General features: G+C 35.5%; 4 protein-coding genes across 6 annotated transcripts; 2 read left to right on the plus strand and 2 right to left on the minus strand.

Moving 5' to 3' along the window:
• Positions 1-3,971: 3,971 nt before the first annotated feature.
• On the minus strand, positions 3,972-4,610 carry LOC145616827 (uncharacterized). The gene has a single exon (XM_081671553.1). It carries the CDS (start codon positions 4,608-4,610, stop codon positions 3,972-3,974), a length of 639 nt encoding a protein of 212 aa, XP_081527679.1.
• Positions 4,611-6,620: 2,010 nt separating this feature from the next.
• Positions 6,621-10,940, minus strand: LOC145617732 (beta-glucosidase 11-like). 2 transcript variants are annotated; one of them, XM_081672484.1, is made up of 13 exons: positions 10,731-10,940; positions 10,506-10,569; positions 9,377-9,432; positions 9,165-9,240; positions 8,997-9,068; positions 8,794-8,881; positions 8,460-8,715; positions 8,073-8,188; positions 7,716-7,930; positions 7,572-7,603; positions 7,386-7,479; positions 7,204-7,294; positions 6,621-6,969 (listed from the first exon to the last, which is right to left on the minus strand). In XM_081672484.1, the coding sequence occupies exons 1-13, from the start codon at positions 10,881-10,883 to the stop codon at positions 6,708-6,710; spliced, it is 1,575 nt and encodes a 524-aa protein (XP_081528610.1). In that variant the 5' UTR covers positions 10,884-10,940; the 3' UTR covers positions 6,621-6,707. The 2 variants fall into 2 exon arrangements, with proteins under 2 accessions (XP_081528610.1, XP_081528611.1); XM_081672485.1 differs by lacking the exons at positions 10,506-10,569; positions 10,731-10,940 and adding an exon at positions 10,469-10,486.
• Positions 10,941-12,724: 1,784 nt separating this feature from the next.
• Positions 12,725-13,916, plus strand: LOC145616829 (uncharacterized). The gene is made up of 3 exons (XM_081671554.1): positions 12,725-13,020; positions 13,106-13,470; positions 13,543-13,916. The coding sequence occupies exons 1-3, from the start codon at positions 12,725-12,727 to the stop codon at positions 13,914-13,916; spliced, it is 1,035 nt and encodes a 344-aa protein (XP_081527680.1).
• A 2,567-nt stretch (positions 13,917-16,483) lies between these two features.
• On the plus strand, positions 16,484-22,018 carry LOC145618436 (protein TILLER ANGLE CONTROL 1-like). 2 transcript variants are annotated; one of them, XM_081673206.1, is made up of 5 exons: positions 16,484-16,707; positions 16,896-16,956; positions 17,349-18,004; positions 19,194-19,347; positions 21,756-22,018. In XM_081673206.1, exons 1-5 carry the CDS (start codon positions 16,702-16,704, stop codon positions 21,767-21,769), a joined length of 891 nt encoding a protein of 296 aa, XP_081529332.1. In that variant the 5' UTR covers positions 16,484-16,701; the 3' UTR covers positions 21,770-22,018. The 2 variants fall into 2 exon arrangements, with proteins under 2 accessions (XP_081529332.1, XP_081529331.1); XM_081673205.1 differs by having other exon boundaries at positions 16,490-16,707; positions 17,346-18,004.
• Positions 22,019-26,049: the final 4,031 nt, after the last annotated feature.

Below are 26,049 nucleotides of genomic sequence, written 5' to 3' on the forward strand. Positions count from 1 at the left end.
GCTTCTCCCACCACCCTCGAAACCCGAGGGTGGTGGGAGAGACGGCTGACGGTTTTACGGGGAGGGAGAAGAGTTTTTAGCTAGGGTTTTGTGGGGGGGGGGGGGTTAGGGAAGTTTTACGGGGGAGGAGACAGATTTGCGGGGCGAGGGCGGGGGAGGTGCGACGAATGGTCAGGGGAGGAGCGACAGTGTGGTGGCTGATATTCCGGTGGTGAGGATAGGTAAGAGGGTGGTGCTATGGTGGTGAGGTGGTGGCTTAGGAATGTGAATGGAAATACTCAAATACCTAGGGAGGGGGGGGGGGGGGGGGGGAGGGAATCAACTTGGAGGGATTTGGGGGAATGAAGAGGGGAATGGGAAAAAATGGCATAACAAACAACAACAAAAGGGAATGAGGGTAGTTGATTCCCATTCCGTTTGATGAATACCCCAACCAAACGACCCCTTAATTTATTGTGTTAAAAAATAACAATAATTAATTTAAAAAATTTATTAGGAGAAAATTATCAAATTAAATTCCCTTTTTTTTTTTTTGAAAGAACCCACAAGGGATTAAGTAGTATTAAGCTGCAAATCAGAGTCAAACAGGTTACAAAGATAATCAGGAAAATTATCAAGCCAAAGCTTACAACCAAGAACAAAAGGAGGAGCATGAGCTAATTCATGCGCCACTTTGTTTCCCTGTCTTTGAACCCAGCTCCACGAGCAATCAGAGAACATCTGAGCAGCTTCCAGAATATCATCTAAGAGAAGATGAAAAGAACTCGCACCAGTAGCTTTCTTGTTAATGGCATTCACCACACACTCACTGTCATTTTCAAAATCAACCAAATCATGACCCCTTTCAGCAGCAAGCTTCATACCAACAAGAATAGCTCTCGATTCTGCCAACTTTGGCTCCAATTTTTCCCCCAGCTTGACAGAAGCACACCAAAGAGTCCTCCCCTCAGCATCACGCGCAACCACACCAATGCCAATACCAATCTCTCCAAGCAAGCCCGCATCAATATTCACCTTAACACGACCTGCAGCAGGGGGTTTCCAGCAGCCATTGCTCCTAGGAATAGGTCCCTTCACCTGCTTCAAACCAGCACTCCCCATCTCCTTCAATAATTGCTGCACATGAGATATCACCCCCTTAGGCTCCCACCACTCATTTTGGAACAGTCCATGGTTGCGAGCATTCCAAATAGACCAGAAGAGGGTCATCACTTCCTTGCGTTGAGCACTGTCAAGATTGCAAAATGTATTGAAAACCCAATCCATAAAATTTCTATACCTACCCGCAACAACACTCTCCAACCCACTCTCCTCCCAAACTGCAGCAGCACGCGGACAATAGAGAATAGCATGGGCAACATCCTCCTTCACCTCCCCACAAACACCACACAACTCATCAATATCCTTAACCCGGATATGCAAACCTTGATTGGTAGGAAGGGCCTCATTACATGCTCTCCAAAAGAAGACTTTAATCCGTGGCAAAATCGGTTCACTCCACACCAAATTCCAAGTCTTCCTAATTGCAGCATCATTCGAGCAACTAGCATCCTCATTCCCATCATCAAAAATTAATTTGTATGCAGATCTGACCGAATACAAGCCGTCCTTCTCACCCTCCCAGCACAGGCAATCAGGAGGACGCCTCTCACTTAAGGGAATAGATAAAATTCTTTCCTGTTCAAAAGGCATAAAAAGGGACTTGATTAATTCAACATTCCAGCCTCCCCCCCATCAGCGAGCATCAGCTCACTAACTCTCATATTTTCGGATCCAACTGGGCAAGGAGAAAGCACCTTTCGAGATTGAGTACCAGGCAGCCAACAATCACCCCACACTCGAACTTGCTGCCCATCCCCAACCCTCCATCTCATTCCCCTTTTTACCACCCATCGAGCCTCACTAATCCCTCTCCACGCATAGCTAGGATTAGACCCCAAAGATGAGTCAAGAAACGAGGAATTAGGGAAATAACGAGCCTTAAGCACCCTGAACAGTAAAGAATTCGGGTTAGTAGCCAACCTCCACGCTTGCTTACCAAGGAGAGCCCAATTAAAAAATTTCAAGTCACGAAATCCCAATCCTCCAAGTGCCTTCGGTTTGCAAAGTTTTTTCCAAGCCACCCAGTGAATCTTTCGCTCACCTTGCTTTTGCCCCCACCAAAATTGAGAAATGAGAGAACGGACCTCATCACAAAAGAAAGAAGGAAGTCTAAAAACACTCATCACATAAGTAGGAAGCGATTGGGCCACCGCCTTAATCAACACCTCCCTACCCGCTTTTGAAAGACATAAACCCTTCCAGCCTTGTAATTTTTTCCAAAGCCTCTCCTTGATGCCCCTAGTCAACACCTTCTTAGAGCGTCCCACAACTGTAGGCAACCCCAATTATTTATCATGGACACCCACCTCCCTCACACCCAGAACCGTAGCAATCTCATCTCTTCTACTCCCATCCACACCTTTGCTAAACGAAACCGTCGTTTTATCAAAATTAACCAATTGCCCCGAAGCTCTTTCATAAACCTTGAGAACCTCCTTGATGGCCATAGCTTCCACAGAAGAAGCTTTTGTGAAAATCACACAATCATCCGCAAAAAGTGAGTGATCGGGGGAGCCGTACTAGCAATCCGAATGCCATGAATCACATTGTCTTCCATTGCCTTCCTAATAAGCCCCGAAAGAGCCTCCGCCACAAGAATAAACAAATACGGAGAGATAGGATCACCTTGGCGAATACCCCTCGAAGGCACAAAATCAGAGCTCGGAGAGCCATTAATAAGCACCGAAAAACTAACCGTACGAACACACTCCATAACCTGACTAATCCACGCACCATGAAAATTCATCCGAACTAAAATGGCCTCCAAGAAGTCCCATTCCACCCTATCATATGCCTTCGCCATATCAAGTTTAAGAGCCAAGTGCCCCCCTTTTGTCTTCGAGGTTTTCATGTGATGAAACATTTCAAAAGTCACAAGCACATTATCCGAAATCAATCTCCCCGGAGTGAAGGCACTTTGATTAGTAGAAATAATATCATTGAGAAACAATTTTAGTCTATTAGCCAAGACCTTCGAGATAAGCTTATACACCACATTACAAAGACTAATAGGCCTAAAATCCACCATATTTTCTGCATTCTTCTTCTTTGGAATCAACACAATATAGGTCCTATTTAAATAAGAAGGAAAGCTCCCACCCCTCAAGATGCCCAACACCAAATTACAAATCGACGGGCCAACAATATGCCAATAAGTTTGAAAAAATAAAGGGCACATACCATCCGGCCCCGGAGCTTTTATGGGATGCATTTGAGCAAGAGCTTCTCTAATCTCTTCACCCCTATACTCAGCAGCTAGCACCTCATTCATAGCCGGAGTGACACGACTATCCACACCACGAAGAGCAGCCTCAATATCCACGACTCCCTGCGTCCCAAACAACCCAGCAAAGTAGTTGTTTGCGACGTTCCCAACAGCCACGTTGCCCGTACGTTTCTGGCCCTGTTCATCAAATAAATGAGCAATGAAATTCTTACTCTTCCTGCCCGAAGCTCGACGGTGAAAAAAGGATGTGTTACGGTCACCAGCCTCCAACCAAAGAACCCGAGAACGTTGGCGCCAAAAGACCTCTTCCTGCCGCAAGAGACCAGCAATATCACGAAGGAGTTTGCGTCGTCTGTCCAGCTGAGCACGAGACAAGCCCCCCCCCCCCCCCCCGATTAATCCTTAAGTTTCTTTCTCTTTTTCCTCAAGACTTCAATTGCTCTGCGCACAACTGCAGTTTCTGCTCAACACCCAGACCCTCACCCCAAGCATCCCTCACAACACCTTCACACCCATCGTGATCAACCCACATTTGCTAGAATCGAAATAATTTCTCCTGCCTACTCACTCTTCCATCACTCTCCTCAATAAGAAGCTTGATAGGAGCATGATCGGACCATTCCCGATCAATGTGAATAAGTCTTCAACCCGAGAACCTCTCCATCCACTCCCCATTTGCAAGAGCACGGTCAAGTCTACATTGCACATTTTCTTCCTCCTCCCTCCCATTATCATATGTAAATGGATATCCCTCAAAAGAAATATCATGAAACCCACACAAGTCCACCGCTTCTCTAAAATTCGACATTTGCCATAAAGCTCTATCAACACCCCCTCTCTTATCCGAATCCATGAGAATTTCATTAAAATCCCCGATACAAACCCACGCACTGTTATTTTGAGAGGCCAACTCTCTAAGCAAGCTCCACGAAAGGTGCCGGTTTTGAATCTCCGGCCAACCATAGAAACCGGTGAGTCTCCAACCATCCGACCCCGCTTCACCTTCCACCCAAAAATCCATATGGTGCACTGACATAGACCGAAGAGACAAACTCAACCCTTTACGCCACAAGAGAGCCAAGCCCCCCGATCTACCCATGCTATCCACTGCCACCCCATCAAAATTACCCAACCTTTCTCGAACTCTATAAAACTCCGCACTACTCAATTTCGTCTCCGATAAGAAAATCATTGACGGGGCCTCTCTCCGGATTAAGTCCCAGAGCCCATCAACTGCAGAGGGGTTGCCCAACCCTCTATAGTTGAGACTAAGGATACTCATTGGGTTTGGCGGGGTTGGCCATCACCAACCTCCGCCGAAGCAACCACGCTATCAAAAAGACTGTCCATCCTCATCCTAGTATCCTTCCCACTGCCTGCTTCCAAACTCTCTTCCCTACCCCTCTTTTTACCCACTGAAACAGAACCCTCACTCTCATCCATACCAATAGTATCACGAGGCAAGTACTTCCACTTACGATTCACTTCACTCCTCTTGCTATTCGAAGCCAACTCAGCAGGGGAAGATACAGTTGTAAAAGCAAAGGCAGGGTCCTGGGCAGCAATCACTTCCGTCTCCTTGCATATGTTACTCTGATCAACATCCAGGGGCTGCTCATTCACAATTCAAGGCACCTCATCACGCAAAACTGTCATAGCTTCAGAATGCACCAACTTCTCTGGCTTTTGAGTGAAAATTAAGGGTTTTTTTGCAGCCCTTAATTTATCCATTTCATCCACTAACTTCCCCCTCCCCTTTCGCGGGGAAGCCCTTAACCAGAGACCCCATTGCTTCTCCTCCGGCTCTTCATCTTCATCAACATGAGGGCAATCCCTCTCAGTGTGCCCAATAATACCGCACAGAAAACAGAAAGAGGGTAAACGTTCATATTTGAATTGAATAGTCGATATATCCCCCTTCTTATTTCTGATTTTCTGAATTCTTCGCAATGGTTTAGAGGTGTCGATCAAAACACGAACCCTTCTTGATTTATCCCACCCTAATTCATCCTCCTCCACCTTCATTACAATACCAATTTTGTTCGCAATAATTCGCACGTCTTCGTTCGATCTGCTATCCAAAGGGAGGTTATAAATACGCGTCCAGAAAGGGCAAAACTTCAATTCAATCGATTCAGGTTGTTCTCCTTGTTGAATATCCTTTAGAAGCAATAACTGATTGTCAAAATTCCATGGAGCCCCATCAAGAACCTTCTCTTTATCCCTCCAATGAAAAAATTGGATGACAAAGAGGTTATTTTCAATTTTATGAAAAATCACCTCACGTTTCAATGACCAAACTTGCTTCAAGGTTTTTTGCATCGCCTCGAAATTATATGAACGCATAGTCAAGATTTTTCCAACCACTGATAAGGCCAACTTACTCTCCTGAGTATCATCCTTATTCTCACCCAAATCCGCAACCTCTTCCTCTTCTTCAGTAATATTCAGTCTCGACCATCTTTCTACAATGTCATCTGCTATTATCGTCACGAAATTCCCACCAGAAAGTGGAGCAAAACGCTTGAACTCGCAAGAGAAAACCCACTCAGACCCCCGTTGAAAGGAAACCCTAACCCCAGAGCGAGACTCTCTGTAAATCTTTTTCACTCCCTGATCAAATTAAATTCCCTAATTAATAAACAATATTATGTAAAATGCAAATCTTTTTAATTACTTTATTTGTAAATTTCTAATTACTTGAATTTATGAATGTATGCATAATTTTCTCAAAAAAAAAAAAAAAAAAAAAGGAATGTATGCATAATTCTAGCCAAAACTAACTCTACAATCTCTACTCTATAAATATATTATATTACATTGCATTTTCATTTTTATTAAAGCTTTTGTTTTTTTTTTGAAACCTATTAAAGCTTTTGTTTGATTGTTAATTGATGTGATTTTAATATTTTCAAGTTAAAGATAGCTTTTTAGGTAGATTTTTCTGTGATTTTGTCTGATTTGTCAATGTTCAGACCCTTATTCCGATATTTATTTTTCCCATCATTTTTGGTTAGGTAGCATCAATACTATTTTTAACCCTTGATGTTGGGCTCTGCAATCATATTTTGTATCTCAATTATTGTCTACTTTAGCAACTGGAGGAAGGGAGCTTCATCATTTGTTCAATGTTAATGATGTTACTTTTTGAGTATTTTATGTTCACAACTAATTTATGTTACTAGACATCCTATGTTGTTAGGAAAGTCTGTTAGCTGTTTCCTGTTGTTAATTTGTTATTGGGAATAAGTTTAGTTTTTTCTATCATATCTTGTTTCTTAGGCAGAATAGATTATGTTTCAAACATCAGTATATACTGAAATAATGTATCTATTTGTTACAAGAACCAAACATAGGCTATTTATTTATTACAAGAACCTCAACTAGAAAACTTTTCATCATTAGGAGCAGTTCCAATAATGGTGAGCTTATTTTCTGCTTGGCTTTCCTCGTCGTCTATGGTAACATTTTCTCCTCTCAGATATCCCGCGTACCATTTCTGAGACAACTTGGGATATCTGGACCGATTTGGGTCATTGAAATCAACATAGTACAGACCAAAGCTTTTTTCATAGGAAAATAACAGCTCAAACAAGTCCAAGAATGACCAGACAAAGTAGGCTTTTGTATTCGATCCATTTCTGCAACAAGACACGAGTAATGATCATTGACAATGTTTTGGATAGAGTATATAAACTGATCCTGGACTTCAACCATCACCTTAAGCTTTTGGTTTCCCATCATCGAAAATATAAAGGATTCATAGACAGATGAATACGTATTCACCACATTTTGCAAAAACAGCTGCTTGTTATATGAAGCAAAATATTTCTCAGACAATTATAACAGTTTGAGCTAACTAGAATCGAGTTTACCTCAATGCATCAAGCACAGCGCCGATAAGAATTTGCAAATACTCTATCCTGGATGGGTCATTTACTGATACAGTATGGTCAGTCAGTTGACCTATGGAAATAAAAAAAAAGAGATTAGAGTGTAGATGAAAATTAGCGCGTAAATTTCTATTAAGAGAAGACAAGAGGAAACAAGTCACAACCATTCTCATGAATATACATAGGCGGATTGTCATAGACATTCTTGAAGTACTCCAATCCTCCTTTTAGACCCCATGGTAAAACAGGATATTTATCCTAAGAAGCGAAGGGAAAAAAGTATAAATTAGAGAGAAAAACACAGAATGTTGAAACCAACTGCTGCCATGCCTACACAACTAAATCCTCACCACATTATGTATATCAGAACTCTGATTATAAACTGCAAACATAGGAAGAATATTAGCATTGATCACCAAAAAAGCCGATATTTTGTATGCAGTATAGCTTTTTCATCAAGTAATTGGTAGATATGAGATTAAAATATGACATACATATCCATTCTGTTGCCATATCAGCAATGTAATCTCTAGGTTCCGGCTTAAGGTCTGTGTGTTTGTTCAAAATTACATTGTAGTAATTCACCCCAATAAAGTCGAATGATCCTTTAACCAATTCTGACTGGTTTTTAGTGAAAGCAGGAAGTCTATTTCCAGCATTTTTCTTCACTATTTCTGGATAATCTCCATATGTCAAAGGATCCATGTACCTGATAGGCCGAAAGAAAACACAAGAAACTAGTTTATACTAAATATGAAGTATTGTTTTCACAAGTTGAGAGAATGAACGGGGCCTGACCTAAGCTTTAATTGTGAACTTAACAATAACACGAGGTAACATATAAAACTTACAGGCCAATAAAGAAATCATATGCTCTCTGTGCTGCCAATGCATCTTCTGTTGTATTACTTGCCGGAATAAAATGAAACAGATACAAACTGAAACCAAGTAAGCCGTGTTGTTTGGCCTGCACTCAAGGTGCAAAAGAACAATGCAACTATAAGCATCTGGTCATTATGCGTGCAAACTAACCCCTAATACAAAGATTCTGATAAGAAACGATAAATGTATGATTGTTTAAGGAATTTAAAATGGTAGATATGCTGTCAATATAGGTATATATGCAGGCTAGGCAGGAAGTTTCTACCAGTGCAAACAAAAATATAAAACTTTCAGACCAAATTCGCATGTGTACATCATACCACAAAAAACGTGTACATTCAAAACCTTATGCTTACCTTATACTTCTCCTTGTAGAGCCTAGCAGTCGAAGCATGAGCAAGCAGAACATTCTGAGCAGCAATATAGGGTTCTGTTGAAGAGTTTCCTTTCATGCAATGACTTTGGATAGTGGGAGAACATCTACCAGGAGGTGAATCCCCGTTATCATAACCACCCAAGACAAATATATTTGCCTCATTGATAGTGGTCCAATATCGAACCCTATCACCAAATTCTCTAAAGCAAACATCAGCATATGCTGTGAAGTCTTCGCTGTTTGCACAGCATTGATGTCAGAAGCTTAAACAACAGAATATGTCGGTGCTCAGACAAGGAAAAGAGAGTACATACACAATACGCTGATCTAGGAATCCTCCATATTCATCCTCGAGTGCTTGTGGTGTATCCAAGTGCAGCAATGTAACATGTGGTTCGATTCCTACAATGCAATATTTGAAACAATAACTCTAACACGAAAATTAGATTAAGGAAGTTACTTTCTTCATAATTTCTCTTTGCAACTTTAATACTGTCGAAAACATGAGTTTTTTTACCATGGCTGACAAGTTCATTGATGAGGTTATTGTAGTATTCCACACCCTTGGGGTTAACAGGTCCTCTGCCATCTGGAAGAAAAATCAGAAAGAACTCAACATGCAAATTTAAGATTCAAATACACACATACATAATATCTGATTACTCATCAGCTGTCAAAATTATACCAGGTATTAGTCTTGACCATGAGATAGAAAATCGATAGGCATCTAATCCTGTTTCCGCCATCAGTTGAACATCCTCCTGAGTAGTTCACATAAGTAAGATAGGTTTATGTATCATTTATTATGTTATTGTACAAGGAAAAATAACTGTTAAGTCTTTTATTTCGATATCTCAATATAGAGAAAAACTATGGGGTGATAAAACTTTCCATTACCCTGTACTTGTGATACTGATCTGCTGCTACATCTCCATTTGCATCCCCAAATCTACCTGATTTGTATGCAATAACATGAGATAACGATAATCTAGGAATGCTGGAGAAATTATGCTAGTTCGTACAGATACATATTTCTTGACAAGGTAAAACCATATTTTACACATACCTAACAAGTCAATTGTGAACTACATAATCGTTAAAACATTATGGTAGTCATATTTTAAACGACCACTATAGAAATTTCGTATTTTACAAAGATCTATAGCTCAAATGATAAAGTATTAAAGTATCAATCTTAATAATAACTTTACCAAAAAGGTTTAAGAACATAAACTTAATCCCCTGAGGTGGACAAATCATTCAAACTGATTTGAAAATATGTTTTTTTAGTGTAGGCCTGTAGGGCGAGCAACAAAGGGCAAATGATGTTCTTGGCCACCTCAAACACTAACCAACCTCGTTAAGCTAGCCAACATCCACAATTCCAAATAAAACTCACTCTTATAAGATGATATTCTGGTAAAATCATGCCAAATTGCCAAAATCTTCATTATGGTGATAGATTATGATAATGTGACAATTAATTACATCTTTCTGATTTTATTCACTTTTTTTTTTTTTTTTTTTTTTTTTTTTTTTTTCTTACGAGAATAGCAAAAACAAAGGTAGGTGGACTCTGCGGAGTATTTAACATAATAAAACTAACAAGTTAATCAAGACATCTCACAATAGGGGGGAATTTATAGCGTTTGATTGGTTGAAACTCTTGAAAGTAAGGGGTTATACCACATGGCTTGAACAAAGGCGAAAAAAATAACATTTCTCCATTTCTATTTCCTCTATTCGTATATGCCATATGATACAACACCCTCCCGTTCAACCAATCAAAATTACAAATAGATTTTTATTTGTAAAACAAATTCCTAAACACTCCCTATTTTAATTTTTGTTTTAGGTGATTTCTTTCGTCAATTAATTATACCGAACTTTCTTGTAACAGAAAACAACACATGAGACAAAATTTAAGAACATCAAATCACAACCATAAAAATTGAAAAAAAAAAATAAATAAAAAATAAATGGAAATACCAGAATTAGCAAAAGTATCAAAGATAAATGGAAATACCAGAATTAGCAAAAGTATCAAAGATACTAGCTTTCCTTCCATCTTCAAATGCTGCCCCTTCCACCTTCACATATTTTAATCAACCAAAAATTGAAATTAAATCTTAGAAATTTAATTATAGAATTTAAATTAAAATAGCTCCAATAATAATGAAATTAAAAAGGAAATTGAGAATTACTATAAATTAAATAAAAAAAAAAGAAAAAGGGAAGTCAAAGATGAAACCTGGTAAGAAGATGTGCCAGAACCAAAGATGAAATGAGGAGGGAAGTCATAGCGGTTATAGACTTTGACGGCGACACCAACTGATTTTCCCGCTAAATTTATGAGAAAATAACAGATTAAAAGGAGAGAGAAATATAAGCTTATCCTCTTCATTTTTTCAGCTTCCTCTCACTTCTAATCTGTTATTACGAACTGTATTTTCATCTGCAAAAATGTTTTATGACCTTTTTCTAGTCAATATTCCACGTGGAAATATTCATTTTTATATTTACTTACTATTTTTTGTACTTTTGCACCAAAAGAAACAATTTTTTGTACTTTATTCAGGGCAGTATTCAATGCAGATACGGAGTAGTAAATCACCTAAATGTAGAACAAAAGAATAGTTATGAAAAATAAGATTTCCAATCTTACCCTTTTAATTAACTATACCCTTTCAAGAGTTCCAGCCCAAAAAACATTTCAATCATCATTATCACTCCAGATTTCCACTTTCCAGTACCATTTTCATTTTTTTTTTTAATTTTTAAGTCACTTTTATACTCATTCATACAGTGTTAATATTGATTTGTGAGATTGATAGAAGATTTGCTCTAAAAGATTGACGGATGAAATTTCCGGGCCTATTAGCTACCTACCGGATGAGATTTCCGGGGCCCTAAGCTACCTACCGGATGAAATTTCCTGGACACTGACGGGTAGTCAGGGCAAATACTGGAAACAATAACTACAATTTGTTTATTTAATCGATTAAGCAACCCAAAGTATTTAAGAGATGAAGTCAATGTAGAAGTGGTTTGGAGGATTACATTAGGCTGATTAGGGGAAGGGTGAAGAGTCAATTATTGAAACAGAGGAATTGATTTAGAAGAGGATATTTTTGTCTTTTTAAATTTGCATAATTTTTTCTGCGTTTAGGTTATTTTGCACTGCATTTAGTATTTGTGTATTGGTATTCAATATTAGCAATGTCAAAACGGTTTGACAGTTCGGGTTCGGTTCGGTTTGAAATCGGTTCGGTACTAAATCGAGTCGGTTTGAAATAGGTTTGAATGTTTTGCGGGTCGGTTTCAGTTCGGTTTAAATAGTTATCGGTTCGATTCGGTTTCGGTTTATTCTTGAACGATTTTAATTCGGTTTGGGTAGTAAACAATTCGGTGCAGACGGGTTGCGGTTTGTTAATGGTTCGGTGTAAACGGTTTTTATCCCGGTTCAAACAGTTCCGGGTTAGGAACGGTTCGGGTTAGAAACAGTTCGGTTTTTTTCGGTTCAGTTTATAACTAGTTCGGTTCTTTTTCGGTTCAGTTTATAACTGGTTCAGTTGTTTTTCGGTTTAGTTTATAACTTGTAGGTTCTTTTTTGGTTCACTTTATAACTACTTCGATTCTTTAATGCTCGATCGGTAGTAAACATGTGTGCATAATTAAATTTCATTTAAAACACCTTTTTACTTGATTTTAATATTCTCTTTATAATAAGCAGTTTGTAGCCGATTCGTTTATAAGCGATCCGGTTCATAAACGATTCGGTTTATATACAGTTCGGTGAACGGATAAATCCTCGGGGAGCTTAATTGGAGGCGGTGAACGGATAGATGGGCTATATTATTTCCAGCGTCTCCCAAAATATGTGCACTCACGGGTCCAGAGATTTTTACATTTGAGTTGTGGCATCGTCGTTTGGGGCATCCGTCGGAGAAAATTGTCAAATTGCTTCTTGCTATTCGAGGTAGTACTACTCCTAAGTGTTTAAATAAAGCATGTGACATTTGTCCTCTAGCTAAACAAACCCGAGCCAGTTTTCCTGATAGTGATAGTCGTGTTAGTTGAATTCTTGAAATGATACATTGTGATTTGTGGGGACTATATAAGACGGCTTCTACTTATGGTGCTCATTATTTTTTTACTATAGTGGATGATTTTTCAAAAGGTGTTTGGGTTTATTTGCTGAATGATAAAACTGAGGTTTATTCTTCTTTATGTTCTTTCTTTGCTATGGTTAAAAATCAATTTGGTGTTAATGTGGGTTACAAATTTGCTCCTAGAAGTAGGAAATGCGTGTTTATGGGTTACCCTCATGGCAAAAAGGGTTGGAAGGTGTATGATTTTGAAACCAGTGATAATTTTGTTTCCCGTGATGTTAAATTCCATGAGAATGAATTCCCGTTTGTGAAAGCTGGTGATTCGGTTTCGACTAAAGTGGGTGCCGAGAATGTGTGGCCTAATGACAATGTTGGTGTTGATCATGATTTTCTAGATGATTTGGGATATGTGTTAGAGGTTGGTGAAGGGTCTCTTGTGCCCAAAAGGCAAAACCCCACCACAACCCCACGCTACTGCTGCTACCCCCTCACATGAAGTTGCCCATGCTGGCAGCCTTGACAGTCCCCACCGCAGGCCACCTGCGGTAACTCCCAATAGCCCAAACACAGCCTCAAGCTCTCCCCCTCCTTCCTCTGCTACTACTGCTGCTGGCAGGCCAGACCACGGCCAGCCCGTGGCACATTCTGCCAGCCACGGCCAGCCCGTGGCACCTTCTGCCAGCCACGGCCAGCCTGTGGTGCTTGCTGCCGACATCACTCAATCTTCGTCGAGCTCCTCTTCTTCTTCTACTATTGACATAGGTCGTGGTCAACGGCCACGGCATCCACCAGGGTGGCATCGTGATTACGTTGCACATACTATATCTCTCTTGAGTCCATCTATTCCTCCTAGTTCACCGTCTTCTCCGAGCTCTTTAGGTACTCCGTATCCTTTAGCACATTTTGTGAATTGTGATAAATTTTCTATGTGACACCGTGTGTTTATTGTAGCTGATATGGTGGATGAGCCGCGTAATTTCAAGGAGGCAAAGCAAGATGAGGGGTGGAAAGAGGCGACTCAAAAAGAAATTGATGCATTGGAAAATAATGGTACATATGTGTTTGAAAAATTACCTCCGGGTAAGAAAGCTCTTGGTTGTCGATGGGTTTACAAGGCCAAGCTTAATTATGACGGCACACTTGAGAGATTAAAAGCTCGTTTGGTTATATTCGATAATCATCAGGTAGAGGGTATTGATTATACCGAGACTTTTGCTCCCGTGGCTAAAATGGAAACTGTTCGTGCTTTTCTTGCTGTTGCTGCTGCAAAGACTTGGGAATTGCATCAGATCGATGGATGTCCACAATCCATTTCTTCATGGTGATCTTGATGAGGAGGTTTATATGAAACATCCCCCTGGTTTTCATTGAGTTAAATGAAAGTCAAACACTTTCAACAAAGCATTTAGAATCAAATGAAAGTCAAATACATTCAAACAAAGCTTTTTGAATCAAATGAAAATCAATTGCATTCCACAATGCTAATTGAGTCAAATGAAAGTCAAACACATTCAACAAAGCTAATTGAGTCAAATGAAAGTCAAACACATTCAAACAAAGCTTTTTGAATCAAATGAAAGTCAAATACTCAACCTGGTATGGTGTGTCGCCTTCAGAAGTCGTTGTATGGTCTTCGCTAGGCACCTCGTTGTTGGTTCTCTAAATTATCCACATCTCTGAAAAGGTACGAATTTTTGCAATTGTACTCTGATTACTCTCTTTTTACTATGCAAACTGGGTCTATTCAATTTAGTGTTCTAGTGTATGTTGATGACTTAATAATATCTGGCAATGATTCTTCTGCAATTGCAACATTCATATCTTATTTTGAGTGATTGTTTTCATATGAAAGATTTGGGTATGTTAAAGTATTTTCTTGGCTTTAAGGTTGCACGGAGTCCGAAAGGCATATTTTTATGTCAACGGAAGTACACACTTGATATTATTGCAGATTCTGGATTGCTAGGGGCACGTCCGGCAGGTACTCCGATTGAGCAGAATCATACTCTGGCAAAATCAGAGTCCTCTATTCATTCTGATCCGGAAATGTATCGGCGGCTTATGAGTCGTTTGATTTATTTATCTTTTACTAGACCTGATTTGGCTTATGTGGTGCATATCTTATTTCAGTTTATGCAACAACCGCGACAGGATCATTGGGAGGCTGCCCTTTGTACGATGCCATACTTGAAAGGATGTCCGGGTCAGGGGATCCTTTTGAGCTCAGATTGTGATTTACATATTACAGGTTGGTGTGATTCGGATTAGGCTAGTTGTCCTTTGACGAGGTGATCTATTTCTGGTTGGTTGGTGTTTCTTGGTGCTTCCCCTATATCTTGGAAGACTAAGAAGCAGGACACTGTGGCTAAGTCTTCTGCAGAAGCCGAATTTCGTTCAATGTCTAAAACCACTGATGAGTTGAAGGCTCTACTTCTGAGTTTGGGAGTCTCGCATCCCCGCGCAATAAGTTTGTTTTGTGATGTCAATATGCATTGTATATTGTACGAAATCCGGTCTTCCATGAGCGTACTAAACACATTGAGGTTGATTGTTATTATGTCCGCAATGTGATTCAGGACGGTGTTATTAGTCCATCTTATGTGAAGACAACTGATCAACTAGCGGATTTATTCACCAAGGCTTTGAGTAAAAGCGAATTCATGTATTTACTAGGCAAGTTGGGCATTTTTTATTTGCATGCTCCAACTTGAGCGGGGGGTGTTAGGGCATATATTTAGTGTGTATAGTGTATAGCTAATGGGCCTATTTCACGAGCCCTAATCACTTTTATAAATACACTACTCTATACTCTAATGAAACTACGTAAGATTATTTCGTGACAAAAAAAAAAAAAAAAAAAAAAAAAAAAAAAAAAAAAATTCATTTACATAAATATGCCAAGCCAAAAAAAAAAATGCCAGGCAATAAATATCAAAATTTTCACATAATAGTCTTTTTTTTCAGTCTCTCTCTTTATTTATTTATTTATTTTTTCATATACCACAATGTATAAAAACTTTTAAAATATAATTTAGATTATGGTATTAGCAATTCACAATATTCAATATTCATTATTTTTTTTAAAAAAAAAGACATTATATAATTATTATGGCTTATTATCATAAGAATTTTAGTAATTTATTTTATTAATAATATATCTAGCATCTATAACATTAATAAAGAGTTTATGGCAAAAATAATTAAATTTATATGTGACGATAATTTTCATATTACTAATTTTATACACAGATTATTTTAACAATTTTTTGAAAATTTCAACTAATCATTTGTGATAAAAGCATATAATATATGGGCAATTCGGGTAATCGTTCTACATGCAAGATTAAATTTGAATTTCTTATTGGTAATTACGTGCATATTAAAATCAAGTACATATGGCGTGCATTATATTCTAATATATAATGTAAAGAGACTCATTGATTAAAATAACTAGTCATTTTCAACAACTACGTACGTTTTCTCAATATTGTACTAAAGGATCAAGCTAGCTCATATCCACCCCAAACAAATTGAAATTAAAGTATAGTACATTATCTTTATCATGAAACACATTTAAACACACTAGTACTTGACTCAATAATTAAGCTACAATACAAACATTATCTCCCTTCTTTGAAAAAGATACATCTACAAACCTTTAATAATGGCAAAATTCATAGAACTTCCATTTTCAACATTGAAATGCAAAGAACTTAATTAGGTCAAGTGTATGTGACATTATGACCCATTTATATCATATATAGATGACTAATAAACCCATATTATATTTGGGCTAAAATTGGGCCTAATAAATAGACAATTTGTTACTAGAAGTAGAAAATTAGAGTGATAGATAGAAGAGAGGGTGCTAGTCACGTGCTTAGAGTCGCATCAAGAATCTTGACATATACATCATTCCATCAAATACCCAACACAAACTCTTCTAAAACATACCATGCTCCCATGGGCCCATCTATGGGCCCAATTCTTCTTTCTCTCACATCAATTTCTTTTATTTAGCCCAATTTTTTTTAACCCAAAATATTTTTTAGGCACACTCAAATTCACCTTACTCTTCAACCAACCACAAGAAAAGTGGCAACAAACAAAATGAAGGTTAGTTCACTACTCTTTATTCTCCATGCAACAATTCATGAACTATTTTAATTGGTATCGCGTGGTATGGTATAACCATGAGTGTTTATTTTAACTAATAAGAGTAGCACGGAAATAGTCTAGACTCGTTGAAATTTGAACATTGTTAGCAAACAAATCGACTAATTATTCATATTTCTTTTATTTAGGTTTTTAATTGGGTTCATCGGCGATTTCTGAATGTTAATTCATGCACGGCTTTCCTCCAAGGTACTCTAATTTTTTGTTTTTCCGTGAACATGATATCTTGATTTTAAAATGATATAGGGAGTAACATAGTTATTAATTGCTTCCATGCATTGCATGAAAATTTTAGACAATTATAGGATCATATATATAATTTGATTGTTACCATGCAAAGAAACTAAATTCTATTTTAATTTGTCAATGCTACATATATTTTCTATTTAGTTAATGCTACAAATTCTACTATGTCAATATGTCATGCCATGTATTATACTATATTTCTTAGATTTAAGGGCATGTAGAAAGTAAAAGCTTCAACAATTGATTTTCTTTTATAATGGCCACTAAAAATGTATGAATTACATAGTATACTAACTTACAAATATACGTACACATGAATATTAATGGCGCAGAAGATGAAGCAGAGAAGGGTGCAAGCTCAAAGATACAAAATGATAAGCATGTTTTGCTTGGGAATGATGCTCATATGGTAGTCGACATGCTCGACCATTGGAATGATGGGATTCTATCCATTGGAACTATTGCTATTAGTCCCTTGGAGGCTTGTAAGTATGGAATGCTTGAGGAAGAAGATGATGTTCGTGACCACGAAATGGCTAATATTGTCAATGAACATGATGTTGATATCGACAACTATGAGATTGAATGTGATAATGAAGCAAGTCCTTTGATGAATGTCGAGTTCTTTAGCCATGAATTGGAGAAGGTTATTGGTGCTAACCATGAGATCATTGAGGAAGAAGTTGTTGAAAATGTTGTGGAATTGAAAGATACTTATAATTGTGATGTTTATGAGAATGAAGGACAAACTAAGAGGAGAGTTACTCTTGCTGACCTTTTCTTAGAAGACTCTGATTATCACCCTGTGAAAGTGTTGAAAGAGCTAGAGGATGACTATGATAATGATGCTCATCTTGCAAAGGATGATACTAGCAATGGAAAACTAAGCTTTGAGATGAGTTTAAAGCCGACTTCTCGTGCTAAAAATGGCATCTCTAAAGCCAAGAAGCTTATCAAGGAGGATTTGCACCCACTCAAGAAGTTCAACAAGGTAACAAACTTTTCTTATTCCATATTATCTGTCGCTTAAATTCACTAGAAATTAAATAGGTAATAAATAGTAGAGAGCATAATGTTTCATTTTGTTTGGTAACAACTTTTTAATTCCATATTAATTAATTGTTGTTTAAAATTAATAACATAAATAGTTGGAACTTGGAAGTAATTGCTTGTCGTATTAATGTACCATTAGAATAATACTAATCATATTTAGAATATATCGACATATAAGTAAGTAGTAAAAAGGTTTGAAATAATTGGGGTGCTCGACAAGAATATTTGAAGTCGATAAGTTAGATAAAATTGATGCATGAAAAATGATTAGATAGTTGTTAGCTATAAAGGTAGCAGAACGTTAGAATTGGTAGTTGAAAAGTTTAGCAAAGCCTACTGAAAAGGATTAACTAATTGAATAGAAAGGACCTGTTTGATTGACTTAGAAATAATGTCTATAATGAAAATCCTTCTTTAATTGATAGTGAAAAGTTTAGTTATAGCTATCAAGCCATTTTAATTTTGAGTTCTTAGTTACAACTAACTAATTTTACTAAGTGGGTTAATGAGACAAATGACAAAAACATCCCCAAAGCTATGATAAATAGATAAAAATTAAATGAACTAATTATTTTGATTTATATATAGTACAATAGCATATTGATTTAGATAAATTAGAATTAGATGTCAATTACAAACAAAAAGTATTGTAGGATCGATCCGTTTGATGAATAGACATAAATGATGGCAAATTGGCAATAGTATATGTAATGAATTGATAAAGTTTTTGTTAAGAAAGTCTTTTGCAAATGTCTTTGGTAATTCATCTTGAATCAAAGATGTTTTTTTTTTTAAATTTTTTTTTATTGTTCTTCATAGATTTTCATTACCACTTAATAACACCTCTGGTGTGAGAATTGCCATGTCATATTCCATATCACGTAGTATCTAATCATTACTATTACCTCTACTTATTACCACCCTGAAAACGAGTTGGTAAAATACAAAAATAATAACGGTATCATTGTCAAGAATCGAATTGCTATAGACAAGGACACTTATAATTGACAATAGCCAAAAATAAAAGTGGATGTGCATAATGTCTTTGGATGCCATTTAAGTCATCATATTTCATGAAATATTTGTAATAATAATAATTAATCAAAAATTGCTATAAATATTTTTAGCTTATGAAAAGGATGATGAAGAAGAAGATTCACCCGGACCTCGAAGGAAAGACTCAAAAAGACATGCATATGAATCCAAGCTATGGTCTTAGGGACCCCACCAATGTCCAAGATGCAGCCAATAACGAGTTAGCTTCATTGCTTCTCATTCAAGGTACGTCTAATCTTTTAGCTGTATTATACATATTAATGCATGTTTATATTATCAATCATAATATATATAAGTATATGTTGTCAAATTAACTTATTTCATAATCAAGTAGTCATGTCATAATCATTTTTATATACATGATTTGTTTGGATAATTGTATTGAGATATTAATTATTGCTAAAAGACACATAACATTCTTAAGATTACTATTAAAATTATTTGGATTAATCATTAATAAGAATTAGCATTGATCTTAAGTAATCTAGATTGTATCTAGTCTTGTCTAGCTATTAACCCAATTAGAATAATCAAATACTCATACTTTTTTCTTTATCCCTGCCACTTGTCATCTTAAGAGGGATCGATCCTCACTCATCACATAAAAAAAAGTAAATATCATTATTGGTATTTATATGTCATGGCATTATTTGAAGCCAATAGTGAAGTATCTTATGCTTACATATAAATCCAAATCTTATGATTTCTTATAAAAAATGATCCACATATTTTGCAAGATTGAGTGAACCATTCAAATTTTGGAGGGTGAAATTTAATGGATCTATTTTACATTAATAAGGAGAAAAGTAAGAAATGAATTGAAGCTAAGCCATGCATGTACATGCTTTTATATAAAATTATCTATTGTAGTTCTTATCCCCATCGTTGACTACATATTCTTCTTGATCTAATCTTTGCTAACTTGGTCACTAGTTATTGATTCAAACTACATTTGAAACCCCACAACTGGGTTGATAGGTTACTTCTTTCCGTTTTCAAAAATCTTGACATCTATTTTTTGCACATAAATTAAGGCAACTATTTAATATTGTACAGTCCTAAATTGGACAGGCACTTGCAGATAGGATTCCGATTTTAATGTTGTTTGTGTCGAGGCAATTTAAGAGTCTTTTGACCAAAGGTTGGGGGACACCCCGCCCCTACTAAAAATATTGATTGCATAATAATAATATATATGATCTAGTAGTATATATATATAGGGTGAAATGTATGTGATCCACATAAATTGTATGATCCATATTCCATAATAGCTATGAAGCTAGATGATGAAGCTATTTACTATTGTCTTCTACCCTTTGAATGTATTTAGGTTGTGGGAGCTCATTTAGAATTATTATTGCAAATTGCAAATGTATTCATATGTTTGGATTAAATGATTTTTTCTATCTATTTACTTAGAAGAAATCTATAGTAGGTCCAATTTGTGTTTTGCGTGTGATATGAAATAAAGGAACACGCATCAATTTCATGCATGCAATGTCCAACACAATTCCAATAACAACTCAAGTAAAACTATATAAATTAAAGTACATTGTCAACAAAAAGAAAGTACAATTTTATCAACGTAACTTTCCTATCTTATTATCCCTTATCAATAACATAATGTCCAAGTCAGAAATGGTCAAATTCATATGCATTTTCTAACTTAGGCTCCTTCACATGCAAAGTAATCTATTGTGAACTTTATTAAGGGTCTGTTAATATTTACTGAACTGAGCTGAATTAAAATAAGCTGAAGATGACAAACTCTAAGTACGTGATTATATTCACAACATATTTACTTTTACAATTTTGACAAACTATATACTTATAGATTTAATACGATTAAAAATCATAAAAAAAAAATAATAATAACAATATAAAGAAACATATTGAGATTAATTAATGCAATCATTTACATAATAACAACTGAATTTTCATTTATCATCTATCATATCTGTATGATTTATCATCATATTGGTATGATCAAATTAAAGCTTATGTATGATTTGAATTGTCTTAAGTAAAAACAAACTAAAGAAACATATTAATACTAATAATGTGTTGTAAGATTGATGTTTATATAATTCACTTGTTTCTATCTAGAGTGTTAAATTGTTTCAAAAAAAAAGAAAAAAAAAATTTAGAGTGTTAAATAATATCCAACATATTATATTTAAAATTTAGAGTGTCGGCATTATAAAAGTATATGCACAAGACAAGAAAATTTTGGATGTATAAATCTTTTTTGAAATTTGGAGCACTAATAATTGACATTATCTCATGCATAGTTATATCTAACCCTATAAGTTGGATTTTCATGCCTCCTTAAACATGGTATCATATCTCACCATTTGTTTTTTATCACTTTATATTAGACATGGTTTTAATAAGAGATTTAATTTGATCTAGTCAGCTTATACTAATATTAAAAATTGATTTCAATCACTAAATTATGCAATGTTTAATGTTATCTTTTGGATAGTAAAAATATACGGAGTATTATAAACATATAGACCTGCCATCCATCATCCACGGTATCGCATGAGCCTTAAAACTAGTTTATTGCATTGTATAATATTTTGAAGTATGAATGAAAATTCACCTCAAGAAGTGTCCCAATCTTTGTACAGATGCGATGATTTGAGCTGCACAGAAGATGATAACGGAAACGGCTCCAAGAAAGCGTTACGATTACTTGTCCATCAAGTCTTGTATCATATGCAATGTATGAATTAGGCATATGCTTTTTTTTTTTCTTCACTGAACTTCTGTTAATGTTATGCTATTTGTTGTGTATGGATGATTTTAGAGTTTCTTAAGAGGGTTAAAATTTGTTTATGTTTTAAATGATTGATTAACTGTTTATGTTTAATTAAGGTTGTGCAAGAAAATGACTCCCCACATTATTGACCAATAATAGTGTTTCATGAGTATATTTGTTACATTTTTTGAAAGTCTTTATGCCCTACCTCAATCTAGATACATTTACTAAAATATTAAGAAATTAATATTTAAAAATTTAAGGTAAGGATGTGTGAAAGGAAAATTTGTTAGAAATACCTAAATAAATACGGAGTAATGGGTTTTGAGCAAATGGCTTAATTGATAATTTTTTATAGTAACAACTACATTTAATAAACACAAAGTCTTATATGTGGCTGGCCAAACAGAGTAGCCATTTATTATGAGGGTTACTTTGTTAGTGTTATAGGAGTTACTCGTTTAGTTTTACAGGGGTCCCTTCGTCATTGACATAGGGATTACTTAGGGGTTATTTGTCAGTATTACAAGGATTACCGGGTTAGTGTTATAGGGGTTACTTTGTTATTTAACAAGTGGTCACATGGTGTGACCAGCCGCACACAAGACACATTGTTTAATAAAAGTTTCTGTAGTAGTTATGCTAAAAATAAGGTTTTCCATTAACTTTTTATATGGAATATCATTGCTCAAAACCCTAATTTTATACATTCAACACTACCATACCCACCATCATTGCTAATCTTTCTCAAAATTATATATCGACCTATAAAACAACACTGTACCAATTCCTCCTTCAAAACCACGTATTCTCCCCTATTACATTAGAGGTTCACGAAACAATTCAGTGCCTAACACCACCGTCATTACTACCACCACCGCAAAGATTGACAAAAATTACCACCACCGCGCGATTGACAAAAATAATTAAAGGGATGTGAGTCAGTGAGTGTGACCCTCGAATACATAATGCTTCATATGGGATGGTCTATTTGATAAAGAGACCATTGACATGGAAAGGTGTTTCGAGAGTCACAATGACGGAGTGAGAATCGATTCCAGATCTTACGAAATTGGAAGGGAACTCTAACCACTCGAGCTCCCCCACTCTCATACCAATAAAATACTACATAGTAGTATAGAACGTTGATAAGAAAAAATAACACAAAAAGGTCAAAAATAAATAGAGAAAGAGATTCTCAGCCAATAGTCTAATCATTGGTAGCAGAAAATACTCCACCAAATCAAGTATACATATAACTCAGCTCGCACATCAATTATGAGCAACAAATCCCTATTTTTAAGGCAACAAAATCCAACACAAATATGTGGTAATTGGTCATATTGAAGTTGTTGAATCCATGGAAGAAATGAGTTCATACATTAGTTTTATTTAAACGGTCCCTCTACTTTCCAATAATTCTCGTAGTTTTAGATAATTTTGTTATCCGATTCAATAATTTTATACAATTAAACTCAAAAGGAAAGTGATGAAGGATCGGATGAGGTATCAGAGACTAAGACAAAAGAGATTGAGAAGTTAAAAGTCATAACTTATAAGTAAGGGATGTGAGAGAAAACACAATACATTTGTTTTTTAGGTATCAAAATTAAACTTTTTTAAATTTTATTTGCGGTATCAATAAATTATTAATTGTAACTAACGTTATAGGTACAATATGGAAGTGTGTTGGTGCTACATTCTACGATGGTGCCAATTATAAAACTACTTATTCCATGTCAACTTACACAAGAAGGATTTTTAAAGATGTATTACTTAATTTGCTTGTATCAAAGTTGGACAAAAACCACCTATATTGGCATTTCTATCTTTTAGCTCTTTACTAACGTAATTCGTTGTTATAGACTTATATTATCCAACTATCAATTAAGTTTTCAAATATGTGTTTAAATGAATCGGCTAAATGAAAAGGTTGATGTTTATTCTAGAGAAACATGCGATTTTTAATTATTTGATTCAATACATGCGAAAGAGATATGTTGGAGAGATATACTTGTATATTCCAACGATATGATGTACCACATTCATTGCAAGACTATTGATTGATAACAATTTTATAATTGGATTTAAATTTCTGTGTTTGTTAAATTTAGATTTTCTTTGCATATTTCGTATATATATCACTTTATTAATTATTATTATTTTTTTTTTTTTTTTTTTTTTTTTTTTTTTTTTTTTTTTTTTGTAAAAAAGGAAACCCTACTATGTGCATTCATTGAACCAAGTGGAAAATAATATAATATGTTGTAGTTGAGGGGGGGTATATGAATTAATCAGTTGGTAACAAGAGACATAAATTGTTGAACAAAATAAAACATACATCAAATCGTTTAGCTTTTGTTTAAAGAAAACAAGCATCCGAGGCATGACCTTAGACTTTGAAAGGCTAACAATTAACAACGTAACTACCTCTCTAGGCTGGCTTGGATCATCTTCCTCACATGCATGGCTTATTAGGGTATTACAAGACACAGTACTAACTGTCAAATTTACAACACATTTTTCCTTCATTATTTCTCATCAAGTATCACCATCTTTTCATACTTTATCTTTACCTTACTGTAATGGTATACGTTTTGAATTTTGGATGATGAGGAAATGAGGAAGATATTAAGTTTTCGATAAATCTTATTATTGTTTAACATTGTTGTTTCTTTTGATTGAACATGATTTTTAACGCGTAAAAATGACCACTATTATCTTCAAATGTATCTCGATAGAAAAACAAAAAGTAAATCTAATATTATGAATATTAGAATATATATATATATATAGTAAGTCAAATCCAATGTGCTGTGAAATCTTAAAAAATTGATTTTTAACAAATATATCTAAATAAAGTCTGATCAAAATTAGGCAAAATCAGCCTCTACAACCTGAATTATAGCTTGGGTGTAGTCAACACTCCAAACTTTGACTAATAGAACACCACCAACTATTGATTGGGATGCAACGCGTGCCAGTAAGGCTAGTAATGAATACTTTAGGCACAAAAACAAAGACATTTTTGGTAATTAAAGGGCAATTTATGACACTTGTTACACATGTTTGTACCCCAATCAATAGTAGTTGGTGGTGTTTAAGCTACCAGTCAAAGTTCAGGGTGTTGGTTACAGCCAAACATTCATGGTGTTGAAACCAATTTTGTCTTCAAAATAAAATATGTGAATAGATTTTTTTTTTTTTTTTTTTTTTTTTGAGGAAATATGTGAATAGATTAAAATGTCAAAGTAGCACAACTATTCCAAATTGTACCACTAGATGAATATGAACTTGCTTGTATTTTTGCCTATACAATTGTATGTATTGAATGAGAGTCTAATCACATACAAACTCATTTCCTCTCCATTCAAAGCTTTTAGCTACTAAAAAAGAGCATTTTGCTAATATAGAACTTTTAGATGTTTGATTGGTATGCTATTTGTCCTTAATCACACAAGACATAAAATATCATTTGTTGTTTAATCTCTTAATTAGCCAAATAGACAACAAAAAAGCAAATTTATCTTTTTTTTTTCTTTTTAATAATATATCATATAATTATGTCATTTCTTCTTAAACATGTTATCACCAAAATTTGAGAAGATCCGGAGTTCAAAAGGTTAAATAGCCACTACTTCAAATATGTTTTTGTACAAGGCTAACACACCGACATTAAAATTACAATAATCGTATGAACTTTTTATCATAATAATATAACAAATAATGCTCCAACCTTTCAAAAGTACATTTATATGTACCATAGCACAGGTGATTTAATTAGAATCCAAAGTAATTCCACAAAATATTAGACACCATCCTCGAGTTTGGAAATCAAGCAAGAACCCCTTAAGTTACATTACCTAGAATGCATGCATGTGCTTATTGTTGGTAAAAATATCCTATAAAATCCTAGATATAATATTTAAAAGGGAAGATATTATAGATTTCATTTTACTAGTTGCACTGTGGTATGGAGGCCATTGCATGTCAACAAAACTCAAAGGGTGAATACGTATCAAATATATTCAATTAAATACGTATAAAAATTTCGGCAAATACAAGTTTATCTGCCAGATAAACGAAATTTTGTTAATCTGGTGGCATTTCTGTAAATATATTGAAAAAACGTGGTTATTTGTTCAATACTTTTGGTGAGGTGT

The sequence above is a fragment of the Chenopodium album genome, chromosome 26, assembly GCF_948465745.1.
Source record: "Chenopodium album chromosome 26, dcCheAlbu1.1, whole genome shotgun sequence".
NCBI lineage: Eukaryota > Viridiplantae > Streptophyta > Magnoliopsida > Caryophyllales > Amaranthaceae > Chenopodium > Chenopodium album.